This window comes from Oncorhynchus tshawytscha, linkage group LG16, assembly GCF_018296145.1.
Source record: "Oncorhynchus tshawytscha isolate Ot180627B linkage group LG16, Otsh_v2.0, whole genome shotgun sequence".
In the NCBI taxonomy this organism is placed as follows: domain Eukaryota; kingdom Metazoa; phylum Chordata; class Actinopteri; order Salmoniformes; family Salmonidae; genus Oncorhynchus; species Oncorhynchus tshawytscha.
This window is the reverse complement of record NC_056444.1, coordinates 57,113,012-57,129,640: the sequence shown is the minus strand read 5'-3', so window position 1 is coordinate 57,129,640 and position 16,629 is coordinate 57,113,012. Positions and strand designations below refer to the sequence as shown.

General features: G+C 42.4%; 1 protein-coding gene across 2 annotated transcripts in view; it reads left to right on the top strand.

Moving 5' to 3' along the window:
* Positions 1–228: 228 nt before the first annotated feature.
* The window catches only part of LOC112215981 (multiple epidermal growth factor-like domains protein 6), an 85,552-nt gene continuing 69,151 nt past the window's right edge, over positions 229–16,629 (top strand). For both annotated transcript variants that reach the window (XR_006079079.1, XM_024375512.2), the window contains exon 1: positions 229–614. Coding sequence is in view for 1 of the 2 variants with exons in the window: in XM_024375512.2 (XP_024231280.2) it covers positions 446–614 (169 nt within the window). In the remaining variant the exon portion in view is untranslated. The remainder of the gene's footprint in view (positions 615–16,629) is intronic.

The following is a 16,629-nucleotide window of genomic DNA, read 5'->3' as shown; positions in this document are numbered from 1 at the left end:
CTTGGCTTCTCTGGTGTGATGTCACCTCTGTGAATGTTCCTGTGCGGTCCAGTTGTTAGAGTTCCTCTGTACAACTGTGTCTCTGTCACTGTACCTGAGGGGGCAGGGAGGAGGGAAGAAGGAGGGAGGAACAAAGGAGCAAGGAGAGTGGACCTGTCTTTGGGGAGAGGGAGAGGGGGAGAGAGGGAGAGAGGGAGGAGCTCCCAAGCAAAAGAGAATCACTTACAACATGTTTGTCAAAGCTGAGAGAGTTAGAGGGAGAGAGAAAGAGAAAAGGGGGAATGCTGCCTGAAATACCAAAGAAAATGACTCAACTGGTGCGGTGATCAACCTCCTTCGGAAGCGATGCTATCGACAGCATGGTCCAGGCTCTATCTCTCTACACATCGTAGTTCTCTTAGTTCTTTGTAGACACTTATCTCTTACTTTCAGTGCTGTTTAGACCATGGCTTCCACAGGATGGTTTATGGTGGTTCTAGTGGGCTTTTGGAGTCAGTTAAGCCCTAGTTGGGGAGCTAATAACAGGCTTGGCAGATACCGCTACCAGCGCAGGAACTGCTTCACCTGTTTTTATGGATACAGTGGCTACAACACGGGAAACATGCATGGTGCAGGTGAGTGAGAAGTATGTGCTGTGTGCACAGTGCTCTACCATAGTAGCGACTTTGACGGGGGTGGGGGCCATAAACAATTTGAAGTCATCATGAGGGGCAGCAGTGGCTTGAGGGTCTGCGTACCCACATACATACCCACAGATGCAGTCAGAGCCGGCCCTAGCCTTTTGGGAACCCTAAGCGAATACATTCTACTCATTTTGCCATGGGGAGGGGGAAAAACTGCTATTTGAACTCTCAACTGTAAGACTGGAAAAAATATATAGAATAATTGTGGCTTAAGCCTACAAAGTTGCCCTTCCCTGATATAGTATATCAGTCCTGGCAGTACTGTATGATGATAGACAATGTCACTTGCATCTTCTGGAATGCAAGAGAACCCCTAGTCTGAGAGATTATAATTCTGAATCATGGCATCTGTGTGTTGACATCTGACATGTCACTAAATTATCAGTGTGGGCTTTAGCTTCCGTCCCTCTCCTCGTGCCTACCTGGGCTCGAACCAGGGACCCTCTGCACACATCAACAACAGAAACCCTCGAAGCATCGTTACCTTGCAGAGCAAGGGGAACAGCTACTTCAAGGTCTCAGAGCGAGTGACGTCACCAATTGAAACGCTGTTAGCGCGCACACCTCTAACTAGCTAGCCATTTCGCATCGGTTACACTCACCCCCCTTTTGACCTCCTCCTTTTCTGCAGCTACCAGTGATCCGGGTCAACAGCATCAATGTAACAGTATAGCTTCCGTCCCTCTCTTCGCCCCGAACCAGGGACCCTCTGCACACATCGACAACAGCCACCCTCGAAGCATCGTTACCCATCACCCCACAAAGCCACGGCCCTTGCAGAACAACTACTTTAAGGTCTCCGAGCGAGTGACGTTACCGATTGAAACACTGTTAGAGCGCTAACTAGCTAGCCATTTCACATCGGTTACACTTGTCTGTGTGAGAGTTAGAAATACAATGCAACTTTATTGTCCCACATGAGGCTATGAACCTACATTAGTGGCTTAACCAACATTACCTTTAATGGTAAAATTGTAATGGTGTGAGTGAACTTGTGTAAAATTAATTGAAAACAGGTAAGGATCAGGAGACAATACTGCTCCTGCAGATAAGGGGTATACCCTGGAAGATGTTTAATAGCCTCTCACTTGTCAGAGATACAGGGAGGATCTATATGTGGAGAGAGAGAGCATTTGAACACGTCATAAGCAATGGCAAAATGTGTAGAATTGCAGGAAATTGGCTTTAAAACATCACATTTTTCTCTCAGCCACATGACAAAATGTGTAAAATAGCATCATAAAACTGCAAAATAATTCTCTCTTCCCATGGCAAAATGTGTTAAAATGCAGGAAGTTAGCTAAATTCTTCAAATCAAATCAAATCAAATTTTATTTGTCACATACACATGGTTCTCTCAGCCTCATCACAAAATGTGAAGAATAGCATGAGATTAACAATAAAACAGCACGTTTCTCTCTGCCCCGTGGCAAAATGTACACAATTGCAGGAAATTTGCTTTAAAACTGCTAAATTCTTGCAGCCTCAAACCAAAATGAGTAGAATAACATCATACAACTGAAGGAAACAAATATCTCTGCCCCATGGCAAAACGTGTTAAAATGCAGGAAGTTAGTTGTTTTCCTAAAATAATCTGCTTCCCTTTTTTGGGGGGCGTTGGGGCTCCCCCTGGAGCTAGGTGCCTGGGGCCCCAAATGCGGTAGTCCGACCCTGGAGAGAGAGAGAGATAGAGATTGATTAATAACTTAAATCATATGACAGCGGTAGGCGATTTTTGTCGGAGTGGATGGTCGGGAGCTGGAACATACAGTAGATATAATCATTTACACTGTCACACCCTGACCTTAGAGAGCCGTTTTATTTCTCTATTTGGTGAGGTCAGGGTGTGATGTGGGGTGGGCATTCTATGTTTTGTATTTCTTTTGTTTTGGCCGGAGTCTGGTTCCCAATCAGACGTAGCTGTCTATCGTTGTCTCTGATTGGGAATCATACTTAGGAAGCCTGTTTTCCCACCTATGTTGTGGGATCTTGTTTTTTGTTAGCTCTGTGAAGCCGGCAGAACGTGACGTTCGTTATTCCTTTTGGTGTTTTTGTTTGGTGTTCTGAGCATTAAAGATCATGAACACTTCTACGCTGCAACTTGGTCTACTTCTTAAGACGAACGTTACATGTACACTGCAAATTTACCATAACTGAGCCCACATATGTCTCTTTATTTTATTTTGGGGGAATAGTTGGTGAACAGATTTCCTAAATTAAATGCATGTTTTGGTGAATTCCTGGTGATTTGTCTTTTTTAAATTTTTTATTTTTTTCACAAACATTTTCCAAATTCCAGTGTGTCGGTGCCCTAACCCAACTGTAGATGGTGTATCCTGTGTCAGCATCAGGAGAGGGTGAGATGTCTATACAAAACATTAGGAATACCTGCGCTTTCAATGACGTAGACTGACCAAGGGAATCCAGGTGGAAGCTATGATTCCGTATAGATCTAACATGTTAAATCCACATCAATCAGTTTAGATGAAGGGAAGGAGACAGGTTAAAGAAGGATTTTTAAGCCTTGAGACATGGATTGTGTGTGTGTCATTCAGAGGGTGAATGGGCAAGACAAAAGTTTGAAGTGCCTTTGAACGGGGAATGGTAGCAGGCACACCGATTTGAGTGTGTCAAGAACTGCAATGCTGCTGGGTTTTTCACACTCAACAGTTTTCCGTGTGTATCAAGAATGGTCCATCACCCAAATGACATCCAGCCAACTTGACAAAACTGTGGGAAGCATTGGAGTCAACATGGGCCAGCATCCCTGTGGAACGCTTTTGACACCTTGTAGCCCATGCCCCGACGAATTCAGGCTGTTCTGAGGGCAAAAGGGGGTGCAATGTTTTGTACACTCTGTATGTCTTAGGGTGTTTTCACATATAGTCCTCTTTAAAAGAACCCATCTCAGTCCTCTTTAAAGTGAACTCTGGGATAAAAAAGGCAAACGAACTCAGTTCTCTTTGTATTCACTCTGCCCTGGCATTTGCATTTGAACTCTTTTGCCAGTTCACTTCAACTATCTTGTGGTCTGAATCCTCTTCGTATTCACATTGCTATGCTTATAAAGAAACCAGTATATTTTTTCAACATTCACTCAATGCATTCTGGGTTTAAACTCTCCTCTTTTTAAGTGGGAGAACTTGCACAATTGGTGGCTGAATAAATACTTTTTTGCCCCACTGTATATCGTCATAACCTGAAAGGCCACTCAGCAAGGAAGAAGCCACTGCTCCAAAACCACCATAAAAAAGCCAAAGTACGGTTTGCAACTGCACATGGGGACAAAGATCGTACTTTTTGGAGAAATGTCCTCTGGACTGATGAAACAAAAGTAGAACTGTTTGGCCATAATGACCATCGTTATGTTTGGAGGAAAAAGGAGGAGGCTTGCAAGCCGAAGAACACCATCCAAACTGTGAAGCACGGTTGGCAGCATCATGTTGTGGGGGTGCTTTGCTGCAGGAGGGACTGGTGCACTTCACAAAATAGATGGCTTCATGAGGAGGGAAAATTATGTGGTTATATTGAAGCAAAATCTCAAGACATCAGTTAAAGTTAAAGCTTGGTCGCAAATGGGTCTTCCAAATGGACATGGACCCCAAGTATACTTCCAAAGTTGCGGCAAAATGGCTTTAAAAAATGACTTATTCAAATCAAATCAAGTCAAATTTTATTTGTCACATACACATGGTTAACAGATGTTAATGCGAGTGTAGCAAAATGCTTGTGCTTGTAGTTCTGACCATGCAGTAATATCTAACAAGTAATCTAACAATTTCACAACAACTACCTCATACACACAAGTGCAAAGGAATGAATAAGAACATGTACATAAACATATATATGGATGAGCGACGGCCGAACGGCATAGGAAAGATGCAGTAGATGGTATAGAGTACAATATATACATATGAGATGAGTAGTATAGGGTATGTAAACATTATATAAAGTGGCATAGTTTAAAGTGACTAGTGATACATTTATTACATCCAATTTTTTTATTATTAAAGTGGCTAGAGATTGAGTCAGTATTTTGGTAGCAGCCACTCAATGTTAGTGATTTGCTGTTTAACAGTCTGATGGCCTTGAGATAGAAGCTGTTTTTCAGTCTCTCGGTCCCTGCTTTGATGCATCTGTACTGACCTCGCCTTCTGGATGATAGCGGGGTGAACAGGCAGTGGATTGGGTGGTTGTTGTCCTTGATGATCTTTTTTCTCACAGCTTATGAAGCTCTCTTAGCCTATAGATCACATTATCGCAAACAAGTAATCTTGAACTAAAAAAATATGCATCCTTGATGCACATCATCTTCTCTCTTTTGTGGCACCAATGTGAGCATTTATGGCAGGGAAACAGGTGTTGAAGTAGTCAGGTGTGTTGTGTAGGAATAATGACAAGCGAACCTGGGGAGCTTTGTTTTCACATTGCCCTAAAAAAAGGAACTTGACCTCCTCTCGAAATGATCTCAGTTCAGTTCGGTTCTCTTTGGGGGCTCTTTGAGGGGTCTAAGTTCCTTTGGAGTATTCACACTGCCCCCAAAATTAAGCAAACCAAATTGGCTGAAAGGGACTAAGTGTGAAAACACCCTTCGACTAGATATTAGAGTTATAGACTACCTGGCATATTCAATCTGCAGATGCAGCAGTTTCTTTGTTGTTTCTTTGACTTGGTGAATTCCTGTGATCCTCCTGATTTATGTCAGTTGGAGTCTAGTAGCATTTTGAATGCGTCTTATCATTGTCCAGTAAGAGTATGGCAAGCACAAGGAGATCCTGGCACCACACACACCCATGCATGGACACACACAAGAACTCACTCACACATGCACACATATTCATGTGTGCACACACACGCCCGCAATCACGCACACGCCAATGCTACTTCCCAAAACCAAGGTTCGGCTGCACTCCATACCTCTAATCCTGAAAAATGTTGTGATATTGGACCGCAGCGGACCACCGTCTTGTAACCCCCACAGGTTGCCAAACTGCGTACTTGATCTGAGCCATGTGTGTTCCATCTCTGGTCGTGGTTCCAGTTCCAAACATGTTGATGCTGGCTGTGAGTGTGGGAGAGACCCCAGGGCAGCTGTTTAGGACTTAGGACATTACAACGGAGTTGTGTTCTGCTAGTGAGTGTGAATTTCATGGCTGTTGGTGAGAGGTCAGTGACTTGAGGCCAGATATACACTGAATGACTGTGAGGTCAGGGAGGGACGTTGGCCACAGCAGCAGAGGCCAGTGGCTCCAATCCATATCAATAATCCTCTCATGTCGAGAACAACATTCAGAGAATGTTGTATGGTAAACAGCTAGGCTAGCACAAGTGGGTGGTTTGATTCTCTTGCTGCAGTTGCTCTTCCTCTCTGTCTTTTCTTCTGTCAAATGTGCCTCACGTCATCTACTGATTGAGAGAGGATCAAGTCTATCAGTGCAGTCGATGCCCCCTGTAGCATGAGCGAACTGTTCATGCCTCTTGTCTGACTGCTCCACTTACTCATTGCTAGCTATAGCCTGACATGAGGAACCACTGCACTCATTGGGAGTCTGGGCTGTATCACCACTTATGCTGCACAGAAGTTAACACACTTGAATAATGCAACACAGTATGTAGAAATGTTGAAACTGTTAATTGCTGTTCTCAAAACAATGTCCAGTACAGGCTAGAACACTACAAGGCAAGAAGATACCGGTAGCTTCCATCTTTGTAGGCTAACTTTCCTTGCTAGCTGAAGCCAACATCAATTCACTTCCCCAGTACTGTTTGTGATAATATGTCAACCATAATGCTAAATATGCTGATTTGTCAGCAAAAAACATTATTCATCTCTCCCAGTCGAGATCATCTTTGCTGGGGCCTCGAATTGGCTTTGTGTGTGAATGACCTAATGGGTCTTAAAGAGACAGTGCACACTTTTTAAAAATAAGAGATTGCTTCTTCTATGCAAATGTTGATAAGTCCCAAATGGAAGGTTAACTGATTGTTTTTCATTTGTAGCCACATGACATCAGCCAAAACAAGCTCAATAACGCATGCACACGCTCTTATTGAATATGTATTCACCTGTATTGTGAATAGGCTTAGGCTACACCTTGATTTACCCAGTTTATCAATAGAGATTTACCATTCAAATGAATGATTACCATTATGCAGTTATCTTGTATAAAAACAAGTTTATTTAATGCATACGATCAAAAATACAAAATGTCCAATATAATGATATTGAACTCAAAGGATATGTCTGGATCAAGTGCCATTCTGTTACTTTGGCTAAAACGTCTTCTATTGTTGACGTGGTATCATTTTGGTATCAAGTATCGTGATGGTATTGTGATACTAAACCTGGTATCGGTATCAAAGTCCTGGTATCGTGGCCTCTCTCCCTCTCCCTCTACCTCTCTCTCTACCTACCTCTCTCTCTACCTACCTCTCTCTATACCTCTCTCTCTACTAGAGGTCGACCGATTATGATTTTTCAACGCCGATTCAGATACCGATTATTGGAGGACCAAAAAAGCCGATACTGATTAATTGGACGATTTTAAATGTTTTATTTGAAATAATGACAATTACAACAATACTGAATGAACACTTATTTTAACTTAATATAATACATCAATAAAATCAATTTACCCTCAAATAAATAATGAAACATGTTCAATTTGGTTTAAATAATGCAAAAACAAAGTGTTGGAGAAGAAAGTAAAAGTGCAATATGTGCAATGTAAGAAAGCTAACGTTTAAGTTACTTGCTCAGAACATGAGAACATATGAAAGCTGGTGGTTCCTTTCAACATGAGTCTTCAATATTCCCAGGTAAGAAGTTTTAGGTTGTAGTTATTATAGGAATAATAGGACTATTTCCCAAAATATACCATTTGTATTTCATTAAACTTTAACTATTGGATGTTCTTATAGGCACTTTAGTATTGCCAGTGTAACAGTATAGCTTCCATCTCGCTCCTCGATCCTCCCTGGGCTCGAACCAGGAACACAACGACAACAGCCACCCTCGAAGCAGCGTTACCCATGCAGAGCAAGGGGAACAACCACTCCAAGTCTCAGAGCGAGTGGCGTTTGAAACGCTATTAGCTTGCACCCTGCTAACTAGCTAGCCATTTCACATTGGTTACACCAGCCTCATCTCGGGAGTTGATAGGCTTGAAGTCATAAATAGTGTAATGCTTGATGCACAACGAAGAGCTGCTGGCAAAACGCACGAAAGTGCTGTTTGAATGAATGCTTTTGAGCCTGCTGCTGCCTACCAACGCTCAGTCAGATACTTGTATGCTTGTATGCTCAGTCAGATTATATGCAACGCAGGACACGCTAGATAAACTAGTAATATCATCAACCATGTGTAGTTAACTAGTGATTATGATTGATTGATTGTTTTTTATAAGGTAAGTTTAATTCTAGCTAGCAACTTACCTTGGCTTACTGCATTCGCGTAACAGGCAGTCTCCTTGTGGAGTGCAACGAGAGGCAGGTGGTTATAGTGTTGAACTAGTTAACTGTAAGGTTGCAAGATTAGATCCCCCCCAAGCTGACAAGGTAAAAATCTGTCATTCTGCCCCTGAACGAGGCAGTTAACCCACCGTTCCTAGGCCGTCATTGAAAATAAGAATGTGTTCTTAATTAACTGACTTGCCTAGTTAAATAAAGATTAAAGAAAGGCGTAAAAAAATAGGTGTCCAAAACTACCGATTTCCTATTGTTATGAAAATTTGAAATCAGCCCTAATTAATCCGCCATTCCGATTAATCGGTCGACCTCTACTCTATACCTCTCTCTCTACCTCTCTATGCACAACTGACCCCCAGGTATGTGCACCAGATACATTTCCTAACTCGGCTATAACCAGAATGCTGCAGCACCAGAGCAAATGCTTTAACCCCAACCCCATGCTAAGCTGTTGCATACATTTGGCTTTACCAATAACAATTGGTTGCTGACTGGGAATGTACTGTATTGTCATAACAGATCATGGCCCACTTTTACTCACAGTGGTGTAATCATGCTCTAATGATTCTGTGTGAAACAGTGCTGCTGTTTATGTCCTCGCTGACCGTGTGTGTGAGTGACACAAATGCACGCACACACACACACACACACACGCACGCACGCACGCACGCACGCACGCACGCACACACACACACACACACACACACACACACACACACACACACACACACGGGGCATTAATTTAGCCTCCTGTCAGCGCTCCGGGCCACAGCTATTAAAATTCTTTGCTGATCTCTCGGGGAGGTGGTCTTCGTTAGCCTGTAGAGTTTGCATGTGCTCGATTGGTACACTGTTTGGGAGGCACACTTTTGTATACACTGTAAATATTTAGGGGAGACGGAGGTTGGTTGTCGCACATTTTGCTCTCGTGTGTATTTCACAGCACCAGTCTATCTGACTTTTCAATATTAGGATAAAGAACAAGATGATGATTTTTATCCTCATATCTTATTCCAACATGAAGTTATAAGCCATCAAACACACTCTGTCCACTTGTAACAACCAGCGCCCTCGCGTGGTTGGTTGTCACACAGTATGGGGTTGGCTGTCACAATGTTTGCTAGTAGTTTATAGCATACAGAGTCTTAGAAATAGCCACTCCTTTCTTTGGTCTGTTGATATTCCTAACAAAAGTCAGAATTTTATGCTGTGAGAATAACATTTGTAGGGTGTATACGTGTGTTTGCACACTTGTGGGTGTGTGTGACAGAAATTACGGGGGCTCTTTATAGCACACACACAAAATATATACTACCAAATATATACTACCGGTCAAAAGTTTTAGAACCCCTACTCATTCGAGGGTTTTCTTTATTTTGACTATTTTCTACATTCTAAACTTTTGACCGGAAGGGTAGCTCTTTATTCCCTCTTTTCAAGAAACATAATTGTTCATAGATACTCCCATAATTCAAACATTTACAAAGAAAATACCAATAATGCATTTATTTTCTTTCTTTGATAAACACATAAATTCCCCTCACCTTAGTATTTAGTCATGCTAACACAAATTGACCAGGTGGATGTTTTTTCAAAGAATTCAAACATTTGAACCTTAAAAATATTACACGATTTACATTGGTAGTATTTACCGCTGTGACAATTAACCCCAGTCTCCCCTAGACTACAGTGTGTTCGGAAAGTATTCAGACCCCTTGACTTTTTCCATATTTTGTTACTTTGCAGCCTTATTCTAAAATGGATTAAAAAAAACTTTTCCTCATCAATCTACACACAACACCCCATAATGAAAAAGCAAAAACAGGTTTTAAAAATGTTTGCAAATGTATTAAAAATAAAAAAACAGAAATAACTTTACATAAGTATTCAGACCCTTTGCCATGAGACTCGAAATTGAGCTCAGGTGCATCCTGTTTCCATTGATCATCCTTGAGATGTTTTTACAACTTGAATAGAATCCACCTGTGGTAAATTCAATTGATTGGACATTATTTGGAAAGGCACACATCTGTCTATAGAAGGTCTCACAGTTGACAGTGCATGTCAGAGCAAAAACAAAGCCATGAGGTCAAAGGAATTGTCTGTAGAGTTCATAGACAGGATTGTGTCGAGGCACAGATCTGGGGAAGGGTACCCAAACATTTATGCAGCATTGAAGGTCACCAAGAACACAGTGGCCTCCTTCATTCTTAAATGGAAGAAGTTTGGAACCACCAAGACGCTTCCTAGAGCTGGCCGCCCGGCCAAACTGAGCAATCGAGTGAGAAGGGCCTAGGTCAGGGAGGTGACCAAGAACCGATGGTCACTCTGACAGAGCTCCAGAGTACCCCTGTGGAGATGGGAGAACCTTCCAGAAGAACAACCATCTCTGCAGCACTACACCAATCTGACCTTTATGTTAAAGTGGTCAGATGGAAGACACTCCTCAGTAAAATGCACATGACAGTCCACTTGGAGTTTGCCAAAAGACACCTAAAGACTCTCAGACCATGAGAAACAAGATTCTCTGGTCTGATGAAACCATGATTGAACTCTTTGGCCTGAATGCCAAGTGTCACGTCTGGAGGAAACCTGGCGCCATCCCTACAGTGAAGCATGGTGGTGGCAGCATCATGCTATGGGGGTTGTTTGGGCAAAGCAGTGGTTCGCGCTTTCAGTTTCACACGAATGCTGCCATCAATCCACGGTTTCTGGTTTGAGAATGTTTTAGTCGTTGCTGTGGGTATAACATCGCCAATGCACTTTCTAATGAACTCGCTCACCGAATCAGCGTATTCATCAATGTTGTTGTTGGATGCAATGCGGAACATATCCCAATCCACGTGATCGAAGCAGTCTTGAAGCGTGGAATCAGATTGGTCCGACCAGAGTTGAACAGACCTGAGCGTGGGAGCTTCTTGTTTTAGTCTCTGTCTGTAGGTGTAAGGGATTTCCTCCTCTTCTTCCGAAGAGGAGAGGCGAAAAGGATCGGAGGACCAATATGCGGTGTGGTAAGTGTCCATGGTTCTTTTAATAAGAAATAGTACACGAACAACTGAATACAAAAACAATAAACGTGGAATGAACGAAACCCAAAACAGTACCTTGTGGTGAAAAACACAGACACGGAAACAAACACCCACAAACACACAGTGAAACCCAGGCTACCTAAGTATGATTCTCAATCAGAGACAACTAATGACACCTGCCTCTGATTGAGAAACATACTAGGCGAAACATAGAAATCCCCAAATCATAGAAAAACAAACATAGACTGCCCACCCCAACTCACGCCCTGACCATACTAAATAATGACAAAACAAAGGAAATAAAGGTCCGAACGTGACAGTAGGCTGGAAAGCAACAGAATGGAGTCGTGGTCAGCTTTTCTGAAAGGAGGGCGGGGGAGGGCCTTATATGCGTCGCGGAAGTTAGAATAACAAATGATCCAGGGTTTTACCAGCCCTGGTATCACAATCGATATGCTGATAGAATTTAGGGAGTCTTGTTTTCAGATTAGCCTTGTTAAAATCCCCAGCTACAATGAATGCAGCCTCAGGATATGTGGTTTCCAGTTTACATAGAGTCAATTAAAGTTCGTTCAGGGCCATCGATGTGTCTGCTTGTTGGGGAATATATACGGCTGTGATTATAATCGAAGAGAATTCCCTTGGTAGATAATGCAGTCGACATTTGGTTGTGAGGAATTCTAAGTCAGGTGAACAGAAGGACTTCAGTTCCTGTATGTTGTTATGATCACACCACGTCTCGTTAATCATAAGGCATACACCCCCCCCGCCACTCTTCTTACCAGAAAGATGAATGTTTCTGTCGGCGTGATGCGTGGAGAAACCAGTTGGCTGCACCAACTCCGATAGCGTCTCTCCAGTGAGCCATATTTCCGTGAAGCAAAGAACGTTACAGACTCTGATGTCCCTCTGGAATGCTACCCTTGCTCGGATTTCATCAACCTTGTTGTCAAGAGACTAGACATTGGCGAGTAGTATGCTAGGGAGTGGTGCACGATGTGCCCGTCTCCGGAGCCTGACCAGAAGACCGCTTCGTTTGCCCCTTTTACGGCGTCGTTGTTTTGGGTCGCCAGCTGGGATCTGATCCATTGTCCTGGGTGGAAGGCAAAACACAGGATCCGCTTCGGGACAGTCATATTCCTGGTCGTATTGATGGTGAGTTGACGTTGCTCTTATATTCAGTAGTTCCTCCCGACTTTATGTAATGAAACCTAAGATTACCTGGGGTACCAATGTAAGAAATAACACGTAAAAAAAACAAAATACTGCATAGTTTCCTAGGAATGCGAAGCGAGGCGGCCATCTCTGTCGGCGCAGGAAGTTAAAAGGGATTTATTATTAAAAATGGTGATGTCTGAGCGTGTGTGCCTGCGAGTGAACTTGTGTGAGCGCGTGTGTGTGCGCACGCCAGTGTGTAAAGTCTGCGTGGCATGTTTCATGAATCCCCATTTTCCATCAGTGTTGATGTGGCTTTGGGTTTGATCTTCCTGTTGGCTGCGTCTTATAAAAACCTGTCACGTCTTGTATATGCTAGCAGCTTAATAAAATTACTCTAAGCCATAAGATTGATAACATGTGGAAACAGCTATCATCTCTCAAATTGAAATGTGTACTGACCACTTTGTTGTGGAGGCGTAACATTCATGACCCGTGAACAGCCATTTTGTCTGCCAACGTTTCTTTTGAGATTCATCTTCATGTTTCACCCTGTAATTATCTAGAGGATATAAGGTTATGGAACTGACGCTTAGAGCAGATTTAGTTCAGTTGTAATGTGAAGAAAAGTTCATGCTGTTACACTCCACTCCCTTATTTTTTAGTCTCTCAATTGTTTTTTTTGGTAAAAAGGAACTCATGCCTTTGTCGATTTGGGGGAGAAAAACATATAGCATGTCAAAGTGCCTACCTCCTTAAGACAATGATTAACAACCCAGATATCTTGCCGGCAGAATGTAAATGGGGTTGCCAGCGCAATGTGAGATAAATTAGTAGTGCCTACTGTATATCAACTCAGACGCCCCATCAGCACAAGGCTGCTCGCCATCAGAGTACGGTGGACCTCAGGGGTCAGACATAGTTATTTATCTCCTGGAGTAGAATAGGCAGGACTTTAATCATCATCACAATAGTCCTGAATGCAAGTAAGACTTCTGATGAGCCCTTTTGTCATCATGGGCTGCCTCAGAGAGTGTGCCAGACTGTCTGTTGAGCTGTCTGGACACGCTTGTCTTTGTCCGTCAGAGGGAGACTGACGTTTAATGAAAGCTGCAGTCTAGTGCACCTATTGACTGTACTCTTATACCCTACATTACCCTCCTCTACCTTACATCGCCCAAATGGGGTTGTCTGGCACTGCTTTGTGTTTTTCAAGACAGGCCACTCGTTCCATCACTGTCAAATGGCAATATTCCCAAAATTTTCAACCTTATATTCATTATCTCCATCACCATACCAGTGTCTACATATACTGTATTAAAATGACCATATGGTAGAGCATGAAAGAATCATGACGTTGTGTTTTTTCTTATTATCCATAATTGGATTCTATATGTATAACAGTTGGTGATATTTGTCAGTCAACTTGAAATATGAGTGTTTCACTTTGAGTAACTCCTTGTTTGGAACCTGAAGGTTAAAGCAATGAAACTAAGGTCCCTGACCATTCATTTCTCACCCTCTTTGTGTTATTTTTCTGCTTTCATCTCTTGCCGTTCCACTAATTAATCCAGACATATCTTTGTTTTTATTTGGATTCTCTCTCGATCCAATTGGTCTCAAGGCCCTTCAGCAGTAAATTGTCCCTTGGCTGTGAAAAGTAGCAAGATGTTCAAATCCTTATACATTAACATGCTGTAAATGGGTCTCTGAGCTCCACATTTTGGGCAGAACTATTACACGCTCCTGGCCATGTGAAACAGATAACGTCTGGCACTAAGAGTCTCTTGGCTGCAAGGCTTTTTTGGAGGAAAGTGATTAAATGCCGTAGCAATGACCCCGCCCCCTCCTCCAGCTGGTGTTCTGTATGGGGAAACAAATGGCTGTAAATACAATCTGAGGATGAAAGAGACAGCTTCGTGAATAAATACATTTATTTTAGAAAGTTTCCTTCGTCTGTTAATGGACTTTCAAGTCATTTCAACTGACAGCCTTGACTTCACCCAGACACATCACGTGGATTATTTGGCCAAATTCTACATGTAAAGCAAATATTCTCTCATATGTACATTTGTTTGCATTGGCTGGCAGCAAGGTTTTTGTTGGATTTGATATTTGTCCAAATGTTCAAATATATACTGAGCAAAAATATAAACGCAACATGTAAAGTGTTGGTACCATGTTTCATGAGCTGAAATAAAAGATCACAGAAATGTTCCACACGCACAAAAAGCGAATTTCTCTCAAATTTTGTGTACAAATTAGGTTACTTCCCTGTTAGCATTTCTCCTTTGCCAAGATAATCCATCCACCTGACAGGTGTGGCATATCAAGAAGCTGATAAAACAGCATGATCCTTACACAAGTGCACCATGTGCTGGTGACAATAAAATGCCACCTCTAAAATGTGCAGTTTCGTCACACATCACAATGCATCAGATGTCTCAAGTTCTGAGAGAGCGGCAATTGGCATGCTGACTGCAAAGAATTGAATGTTAATTTCTCTACCATAAGACACCCCCAACTCCAGATAATTTAGCAGTACATCCAACCGTCCTCACATCCGCAGACCACGTGTAACCACACCAGCCCAGGACCTTCACATCCGGATTCTTCACCTGTGGGATCGTCTGAGACCAACCACATGGACAGTTGATGAAACTGAGGAATATTTATTTCTGTAATAAAGCCCTTTCCTTGGAAAAACACATTCTGTTTGGCTGGGCCTGGCTCCCCAGTGAGTGGACCTGGCTCCCAAGTGGGTAGACTTACGCCCTAACCAGCCCACCCATGGCTGCGTCCCTGCCCAGTTATCTGAAATCCAGAGGTTAGTGCTTAATGAATGTATTTCAATTGATTGATTTCCTTATATGAACTGTAACTCAGTAAAATCATTGAAATTGTTCCATGTTGCGTTTATTTTTGCTCCGTATAGATTGATACATAGATTGAACTTTGCTGTAACTCCAAATCCCTTATGGTACCAAGATAAATCCAGTAAACATAATTTGGCTGATCACTTCAGGCATTTACTGCTTATCACACTGCCCAGTTTTAATGGCAACTGGGCCACTCTCCACTCCTGGGCCTCTTGAGGCACGAAGCCAGACCTTTCCTTCCGGCTTTAGTAACGTCCTCTGAAGTCTCTTTCAGGCCTTGCCCCCAAGTGGACCCTAATATAGCTCCAGAACAGAAGACAGAGGACATCAGAGGACATCCAAAGGTCTTTGTTTCAAAAGCCAAATACCTCCTCATAGCCTATCTCTCATTCTGACATTCGTCTTGTTTTGGTGGTCTCTGGTTTTGTTGAAGTTGGAAGTAGGGGATGTCTGCGTCACAGATGGTTTCTCATAGGCTTGAAAGGCGAGCCGTGTGACCACAGTGCCTTGAAATGATAACAGTAAAGCGTGTCGTGGAATGCTACTGGACTTGACATTGTGGAACGATGGCTGTATTTCAAAGAAACTAAGAAACCATGTTTGTTCTCCATAAATCTTGAATGGAGAATAAGCTCTCGTCTTATTAAGAAAATGTCACTTCATTGCTTTGATGGAGTCAGCAACTCTCTTCATAGTGACATACTGTATTTGTTATGACTGCTTTTTTCTGCAGTATGTATCTTGTGCATTGTATGGATGTGGCTCCTTAGAAGAACAAATGTGTAGTTTATAGAGCTAAATCTACTCTGCAGGAAACTATTACGTTTTTGATAGCTGCAGGTTTGTGCTGAGTATGTATTTTCCCTATGGTAGTGCTCTTTGAAGCGGTGATATCCAGAAGAGAATGTCTTCAAACTGGCCCCTGAAGGACACTTAATGTCATAGGAGCCTCTGGATCAAGTTTTAATAGAGGCACAGAGAACCCTTATGAAAAAAGATTGCAGTACACTGGAATACAACGGCAGTTAGTGAGTGAATTATAACCACAGTATGCTACAAATACTGCATCCAAAATAACAATTTTCTTACTGCAGTAATTTAGCAGTGTAACTGTAGTTAAAGTGCAGTATAACTGCAGTTCAACTGCAGTACACTGCAGATATTCTGCAATTACTGTGTCCAAAATACCACAATCGACAGCAGTTACTGCACTTTAACTGTAGTTTCAAAACCACAATATATTTTTGTAAGGGAATCATTGACCTCTGGCCTGTGAAGGACAGATAAAACTGGTTGTTATGGAGAGGAACTGGATGATGTTTACTGCCTTTGAGGAAGCTTGCATGGGGCCATATGTTAATTTTCCAGTGCCATTCCTAATCCAGGTGTAAGGTTAATTTTTGTTGTAATAAATGG